This window comes from Chanos chanos, chromosome 11 (genome assembly GCF_902362185.1).
Source record: "Chanos chanos chromosome 11, fChaCha1.1, whole genome shotgun sequence".
NCBI classification, from domain to species: domain Eukaryota; kingdom Metazoa; phylum Chordata; class Actinopteri; order Gonorynchiformes; family Chanidae; genus Chanos; species Chanos chanos.
In genome coordinates this window covers 1,688,030-1,696,648 of record NC_044505.1, presented here as the reverse complement: position 1 = coordinate 1,696,648, position 8,619 = coordinate 1,688,030, and the positions used below count along the sequence as shown (strand labels likewise).

The window sequence follows — 8,619 nt, the reverse complement described above, 5'->3', positions numbered from 1 at the left end:
TGTTTAATAAACTTTACTCAAACATACACAGGACAGTTTCATTCTTGGTTTGTGTCTTCATTAGTAGCACTAAAAACACATGTGTTAATTTTATGAATCGCTTTCAGAAATGTAGTCCATGAAAAAGGTAAGTTTCATCACTCTATGAAGAATGCATGACCTCTAAAAAAATATGTTTTTAATAATCCAGAATCTATGTATTCCAGTACTCTTTTTCTTAAAGTGTTGTAGTATTTGAAATACTCTGTGGTGGTTTGAAATGATTAGACAGGCAGGACAGTGAGACAGTTTTTTTCATTTCTCGGAAATGTCTTTATTTCTTTAAATATGAAAACTCTCAGTGCAAATGGATTCTGTTTTACAGACGTGTTGTGTAAACGACTGAGCTGTTTGATGCCAATGATATCTGCCAGACTAAGTCCAGACCAACACAATCTTCACATTTCAGGCTAAACTCTTCTCAAGCGTGAGCCCTCGATGGGCTGAGCTCGTCTCAGTCGGGCTGATATAACTCGTGGTTCCTGTACTGCGTCGCTGGCAGAGTTTGGGTTTGGTTTTTTCCTTTACTCCTTCTTAAAAATCCTCTTAGCGTCTACTCCCTCGTAGTTGTAGCTCTGCAAGAGAGGGGGGGGAGAGAGGGGGTCAAGGACGAGAAAAATAAAAGTAGAACGACTCAGACGCGTTTCATTTGAGTAAAATGGGAAAACTGCTAACATCTCGCTTTGAACGTAATTTTGTATCACCGTAAAAGTCATCGGCATCCCTCATTCACTCATTCCTTTCAGTCACTAACACACTAACTTGTTCAGAATAATCCTGTAAATGTTCTCCACATGCCACAGAGCTCAGGTGTGAAGTGCTCTCTCACCTGGACCAGCTCACCGCCCACGATGGTCCTTGTGGTGGTCAGGACTTTGCCGTTGTCCTTCCGGGTGAAGGTTCCCTTCAGCATGTCACCCTCCATGACCCAGGAGCCCTGCGGGTGGAAGGGTTCAAAGGTCAAGTGCATGTGTCGGTGGCAATGTTGGAACAGCGTTAAGAGAGAGGGAGGAGCCGGTAAACACGGCAATGTTTGATGTCAGTGTGGCAATATGTGCTCTGTCCACAGCTCAATGCAAACAGAGCAGGATCAGTGTGGACGTTCTGTATCTCCACCTTTTCACCCACAAAACCTCCCATATCCAATGCATAATAATGAGGCAGTGTGAATATAACAGCGTAAACATTTAATGAACAACAGGTCAGGTGAGAATGTTTTTTGTTTCTTTAAGTTTAGGAGTGTTCAGTCACTGATGTTGCAAGAAAACAGACTGCACCCAGTGGTTTTTCCAATATGACTGGTTTTAGAGGCACAACTACAATAAGAACTGTGACTAGACAGTCATGTCTGTGTCAGGTCCTAGTTACGCTCAGTGAAGCTCTCTCGACCTCTGTTTAGTTAGGCTAAAGCACGATTAAATCCTCTATTTACAGATCAGCCAATCAGATTGCAGAGCTGTGTTAAAGAACTCAGCAGTGATGTTCTGCGTACCTGACCGGTCTATTACGCCCTTACGACGATGACTAATGGAAATATACTGGAATTTTCCCCAGATTTTGGACAGCAGTGGGAGCAGAGCAGGCAGCTGCGGCTGTAGATATGGTCGTGAGTGGAGTGGTGGAGCTTTGGCTCTGGTATGTTACTAAGACGTTGGCCACGCAATGACTCACTCACGAGGCTTTTGTTCAGACAGGTACACACTCGGCATTATTCGTCTGAACGTCAGTTTTCAATGCTTTCACAACCACTCTGTGTACAGTAGTGTCTGTGTGTGTGTGAAAGGTATTGTACATGAGAGGGTGTGTGTAAGTTTGTGTGAGTGCTTCTGTGAAGGGGTTTTACCCGCAGGGGTGTGTGTGTGTGTGTGTGTGTGTGTGTGTGTGTGTGTGTGTGTGTGAGGGGTAGTGTACTTGAAAGGGTGCATGTAAGTGTGTGCGAGTGCTTCTGTGAGGGGAGTGTACTTGCAGTGAAGAGTGTGTGTGTGTGTGTGTGTGTGTGTGTGTGTGTGTGTGGGCGCGCGTGTGTGAGGGAGGGGGCTGTACCTGCATCTCGGTACCGTCGGCGAGAGTGTATTCAAAAGCCACTCCCAGGGTGAAGTCGATCTCCAGAGTGCGAAAGGTGCTGCTCTCCTTCACATGGAACTTATCGCCGGTCTGCTCCAGTGTGATCTTCAGGTTATCATGGGCAGCAAGCTTCCTTTTCACCACATTAACACCTTCACATATACACATAAACACACAAATAAACACATGTCTTCCAGTCAGAGCCTTGAGTCTGGATCAACTCCAAGACAGCACTGACTTCTAATGAAGTCTATGATGATTTCAACATTTTGCAGCGCATAAACAGCCACGCCGTTTGACTTACTGACTGGGTTTTAACCATTATGCAAACTGCAGCATTCTCGCTTAAATTAATTAACAAATACATGCAAATTTGCAGGAATGCAATAATTAGTAAAACTAGTTTCTTGATTGTTGAGTGTAGTAATGTCACAGGAAATGTCAAGTTTACTGTGTGTTGCACAAAAAAATCTTCCTTTTTTTTCTTTGCAGACCTGTACGACAATCAGCAGGTCGCTCTGTACAAAGTCCTCGACTATTGTCAACACACACATCATTTGTGCTTACAAACAGCTCTCTGTCTGTCATCTGTGACCATTCCCTTACAGAAAGTCTTTCCTCAGGGTTTATAGTAAACATGCCAAAACACAGCTGCCAGAACAAACATTCTTCTTACCCATCTGCTCCATAAACTTGTCATAGTTCTCACTGCGGTCCACTTTCCATGTTCCGTTGAAAGTCATTCTGACCAGTGGCTTGTGGAGGCACAGGCGAGGTGTGCGTACGCGTGTGTATTTGGGTGCGTGAGAGGTGAGAGTGTCGTTAAATCGCTGTAAGTCTCCCTTTTTATAATGGGTAGTGTGGAGAAACAGCCTCCCCCTTATCTGTGAATATTATCTTCATGCTGATGTGGCTGTTTAAAGCTCACAAAGAGTAAATGCTTTCCCTCAAGGCTACTCCACGTCCCAGCATGCAACAGTGTGTTCATAATGATGTAGGGCTGGGCAGGTTGGGTGATGTCTGATCCGCGCTCTGTGGAAAAACGAGTCCGCACTTGTGAATGAAAAGGAGACATTCGTTTTGTAGCAAGAGCACTTTGAAACTGGGGCTTCCTGCCTCTGTGTATTGACGTAGGTGTGTGAGTGTATCAGAGAGAAAGTTTCGCAAACTCACAGTGGAAATTTCTGAAAGACTAAACCTCACTTAGTCATAAATTACAAGGGAATGCCATTCTGGAGTGGAAGTTTTCTGACAACATATTTCATTGTCAGTTCATTAATGTGGACATAAATGAATTATTATTAAACAAATCTCAAGTATACAAAATGAGTTCCATACTTATGAGTTGTGAGATGTATACTTAATGAATGCAATTAAAGAAGCATTTGTGCCTGTTCTCAAATAATGTGTCACTGGGCTGCAGAGCGATTAAGCGGTCCTGTTGCTTCAGAACTACACCTCCCAGAATGCCTTAAGATTATTTTCTGCCTTGCAGTTAGAATGATGCTGGTGGCAATCGGGACAGCAAACGGGTGGTCACAATTCATACAATTAAAAGCTGCTAATAAATGAAGCATTCAGTGGGACACATGCGAGTGCAGGGGATGGGAATTAACCGTCACGCATGTTGCGGAAAGAAGAAGCCGCTGTTGGACTTCGCTTGAGTTTTCCCTGTCTAACCGTCTCAGTTACCTCGGCGCACTGAAACACGTTGAATGAAAACGGATGTTTTGTCGCTATTCTTCCCTTCTTGGACCTCACAATGATTTTGATCATGTTACCAGAATTACAACTGTCGTAAATTAGCTATGCCGTGACCATGACCTCTGCTGACTTGCTTAACTCGTCTAGTTGGCTGAGATGGAGGTGAAAGGTCGCCACCCTTTAGAAAACTGTCACTGTCATACTACGATAACGACTTACTAGAGAGATGGAAGAAAATCGTAGTTACCGAAGGAATAAACATAATATTAATACCAGTGCAACCCGACCCCCCGCGAAAAAAAAAAGCAAAACAAAAGTGTTTTATATCATGTGATCCAGTTTTACTGACATGAATGGGCTCCCTCCCTTTTAGTAATGATAGCCAAATATATTTAATCTCTCTTTTCCCAGCATCTGGTTATCTGTACTTATAACAATATAGCGCAATATGAAATCTCAAATCGTTATTCGATAGTAGGCTTCAAAGTCAAATGGAGCCGTATAGGAGTCGCGTTTAGCGGGGGAAGGGGGACTCAGTAAAACGTACACGGTATGACAAATGCACCCCTGTTCAAAGTAGACTGAAGATATAACGATAAGATTAATCTGTCATTATGAGCATGCTTAAGTGACCTTCAGTTCTGACTTTGGCTTTACTTAGTGTAACTCCATTACACTGCTTATCTTTCGACGAGATCATAAACGCGACCTTTATATCTTTAATAGTATTTAATCTGATCAGAGAGATGTGAATCAATGAATGACTTAAACGCATTGTGTAAAGGGAGTAAGTTTCACTTTTTTTTTTTTTTTTTTACCTTACTTTAGGTTAAAAAAAATGAATTTAATTTAACATTGGTCCAGATCAGTGACGGCTGGTAAGTGAGAGACAAACAAACCTCCCCTTAAAATCTATCATTGTTTTCAACCTCCCTTAATCCGCTTCGATTAGCAATAAAACGATTCGCAGGATTCGCAGGGTAATTAACACCAGTCGCGTGGAGTAAATGATTGTCAGTGTCATTTCGTGATAGAGTTACTGTTTTTTGCAAACTAGTTGAGGCCTGAATGCTAAACTTTATTGTAAATTGCACTCAACGCTGATGCATTATAGCCTACAGATAAAATGTACTGTTTTCTCTAACCCAAAAGTTTATTATCAGAAACTGATCATTTCAATAACTTCCGTTTTTTATTTGAATTATGTAACACAGGAAAGCTACAATGTAAACACACTGAGTGATTACTTCTCCAATAAGTTTTCAGATAACTGGCATCCCTGTTAAACATATTCACGCTGTAGAATTCGCTTTAGCACACAAGCTTCAGACAGTCCACGGTGTGTCGCAAGCATTTAAACGGCAGAATCTTGCAAATGAAATGAGCGCATTTGACATTAATGTTCCCTGACGTCGGGCAGAGAGCGAAAAATGCAATTATCCACAAATTACAAGAACGTGTATGTTAAAAAGCGCTGCACAGTTCAGTAAAGAGACATAGTACTATCACGAGATAACATTAGTAATCATTTACTCTGTTAACGCGATTGGTGTTAATTATTCTGCGACTCGTTAGTTTTATTGTTAATCACTGGAGCAGGTGGAAACTAATGACAGATTTAAAGGGGAGATTGTTCCTCCTCTGTTTCCAGCTCACCAGCCGCCACTGGTCTAGATCCTATAGCCTACGATGCTTTCTTTAAACTTCAGACTTCTGTCTTTTACAAAACAAACAAAATCTCGTGTCTGAGTTCTTTTAAATACACAAGTAAAAATGCCTCTAACGCCGAAGTGGATCTTTGAAACAATTTCAGAGTAGTACATCAGCGGACAAACTTGGAGGTGTTAGGCTACAGGTCGAATGTACCGAAAAACTTGACACCGTGCCTGATGTCAGACCATGGCGCCGTCTTTCCTTTTACAATTACATTATCTTGTCACGAAGTTGAACACTAACTCCAGCAACAACAAAAAAACATTCAGCAACCTTTTTACAGCCTATTTATCATTACTCCTTGGCACAGATGTTGCGTTATGGAAATCGATGACCTTTCAGCCTCTTGCACCTTTTGCTCTAGTGATGTAATGTGCTAGAGATGGGTTGGGAGGCGGGCGCTAGATGCTGTTTTAAGATTATTAAGACTCAAGATAAATGAGAAGACTTTGCTCTAAGACAGATCGTTGATTTAGCAGTTGTCCAGCCGCTCATGTCGGAGCGTAAAATCAGTGAACAGTGTTTGAGAACAGTGAGGAGCTCAGGACCCTGTTTCAGAAAAGCGGGTTTAGTGAAAACTGAGTTGGTTAACTCAAAGTAGTAGCCTAAACCTCTTAATAGAACAGCCCCATGGCTTCATTCTCCTAGCAAAACAAAGCCATAGGGCTTTTCTATTAGGATGTTTACTACTTACTCTATTTGCACTAAACCCGCTTTTCTGAAACGGGGCCCTGTAATCTGAAAGGTAGCCTGATTGCATCTCCTAGACTACACTTATTTGCATTAACGGCCACGAAAGAAAGTCTGACAGCACGATGCTGGTGATGTGCTTTAGTCAGTTCTAATGTTTATGTATTTTGCCTTTGGACACGCCCCCCCCCCCCAAAAAAATGTGTATTTCCGGCGCCGAGTTACCACTTGATGGCGGTCTTTGCACAGTCTTCGTCAACTGCTGCAACTACCCATCAAAAGTGAACACTGTCCACCAGGTCAGTACAATAGAAATGGCAGGATTTTGGGTGCTTCTTTTCGGTCTAAAAACTTTAAAAAAACAAACAAACAAAAAAAAACATGGCCCCACGACAACAATCACAGTCTGGACGTTTATATAAATAAAAACATATCGAATCTGTTTTGCCCGCCACTGCTTGAGAAACAGACCACAGGATACGCCATGTAGCCTAACGTTTGTGTTCTGTATTAACCCTTTTCCTTAATAAAGACTGTTTACCGGTCTATTAGACGGTTAACACATCTTTAAGTACAATGTACAGGGCGTTGTTGATGTCGGGCGTTCTTTAGAGCAGGGTTTAGCCAGTGTTTCTGTGTTAGAGGGGAGACGCTTGACATTGTCGGTCTTGACAATGTTAGCAGATGTAGTACCTCACAGAGTACCTGGAAGGCAAAGAACGTTAACATGAGTCTCTTGCAGGAAAACGCGATTTATTTATTTATTAACTATGCAACCATTCGCTATCTGCACTGGTTTAGTGATTTAGTCCTTACATTTCCTTGTCCTTAATGTGTACTGAAAAAAACCGTTACTTCTGCTCTGAGCAAGAACAATGAAGGCTACCCTTAAGGACAGCTCGTACCGACAGACTGTTCCTTTACACGAAATGTGTTTGAATTTTTGGTAAATATTTGCTACTATGTGTATTACTGCTTTTCGTTTGCTGTGTGCTGAAGTCAGACGGCCTTGCAGCATGGTTAAATCTCAAAGGCAGGGGCGACATTTGCGGCAGTGTTTACCGTAAAATGCCTCACACATATATTTTTCCGTGGTGTCAGCACAACACAAATGCCTTGTAATCTACTCAAAATCGCACAATGCAGTCCATGTTATTTTACGCGTTGATAATTCGTCTAAGGTCTAAAAGGCTCTGGATAACGAAGGCCCAACTTATGGTTTAAGTCAGCTGTTCACCCGAGGGGCGAAATATAGGCAACATAATCCTAGTCATACAGAGAAGGAAAACCATGCAAAACAGTTGAGATATCGTTGACATGTTATACTTGTTACACAGAAGAGTTATAATATTACTTAAAAGAGAAGTCGGCACACCATCCTTGTAAAAAGTGATTTTTATTGTGCACGATGGAGCAGAATATTTTGTTTATCTTAAAAACTTTCCACTCATTAAAATATGTCATAACTTTAATAACTTTAAATGTTTACATATGTGTGTGAGTGTGTGTGTGTGTATATACATACATACATACACACACACATACATATGTATATTTTTATATATATATATATCTTTAATAGGCCATAATGTAGAGTCAGTAGTTTGCCTGGAACATTGTCAAGACCATTCCAAGCCAGTGTATGCCTCTGTTTCACTCACTAAAAGCATGGCTGTTATACCGGAATTTCAGAAGTTTCTGTAGTGCTACTTCTCAGTGGAAAGTACACAAATGTTGAAAACACAACTAAAACGTACACTTAAGACAAGTACTTCTTCCCATACAGAACAGTTCTCACACGGTGCCAATAAATTATTTCAGTGAATGGTAAATATTAAAACGTTACAGGAAAGATGGAATGGTTAAGTGTTAAAGACAAGTGTTTGTATGCCACTATGTGTTTTATGCTGGCACGTGGTGACATGATTTTAAACCCTACGTAAGAAACCATTCAAATTGATCCTTTTCTTACCCTCTTACCTCACACAATCACTCTGCTTACTGTCTCTCTTATATTTATTGCAAAATCATTTTTATATCTCTTCATATAATCTGAATACCAGCAGCAAAAATATATGTGTATATATCTATCTATATATGTATATGTATATATATATATATATATTTTTAGCTTTGTGATGTCCTGATGAGAGTTCTACTGATGAGAATAACAGTAACAGAGCATGAGCAGTTGTGTTATTGATTTGGCACAGTTAATCGATTAATCTATGTAACCAGTGTAAAAATAGTGATTGGCAAAAGGTCACATGGTTGCGTTGCAGATTGGCCAGAGCTGGTGACTGGTGATGCTGGCGTTAGTGTGATGATACTGTACCATACACCCTACAGAGACCAAGACAAGACTGGAGTCTAAGTGCAGGTACACTGGGTTTGAGAGGGCAAAAAACT

At 41.1% G+C, this 8,619-nt stretch overlaps 1 protein-coding gene across 1 annotated transcript; it reads right to left on the bottom strand.

The window, feature by feature from the left end:
* Positions 1-285: 285 nt before the first annotated feature.
* Positions 286-2,984, bottom strand: fabp2 (fatty acid binding protein 2, intestinal). The gene is made up of 4 exons (XM_030788096.1): positions 2,780-2,984; positions 2,083-2,255; positions 869-976; positions 286-614 (listed from the first exon to the last, which is right to left on the bottom strand). The coding sequence occupies exons 1-4, from the start codon at positions 2,844-2,846 to the stop codon at positions 564-566; spliced, it is 399 nt and encodes a 132-aa protein (XP_030643956.1). The 5' UTR covers positions 2,847-2,984; the 3' UTR covers positions 286-563.
* Between the last annotated feature and the right edge of the window lie 5,635 nt (positions 2,985-8,619).

Coding starts and splice junctions, on each gene's coding strand:
- fabp2 (XM_030788096.1), bottom strand. CDS start 2,846: ATGACTTTCAACGGAACATGGAAAGTGGACCGCAGTGAGAACTATGAC. Junction 2,256..2,779: donor CAAGTTTATGGAGCAGATGG/GTAAGAAGAATG, acceptor GTATATGTGAAG/GTGTTAATGTGGTGAAAAGG. Junction 615..868: donor TGGGCGGTGAGCTGGTCCAG/GTGAGAGAGCAC, acceptor CCTCTCTTGCAG/AGCTACAACTACGAGGGAGT.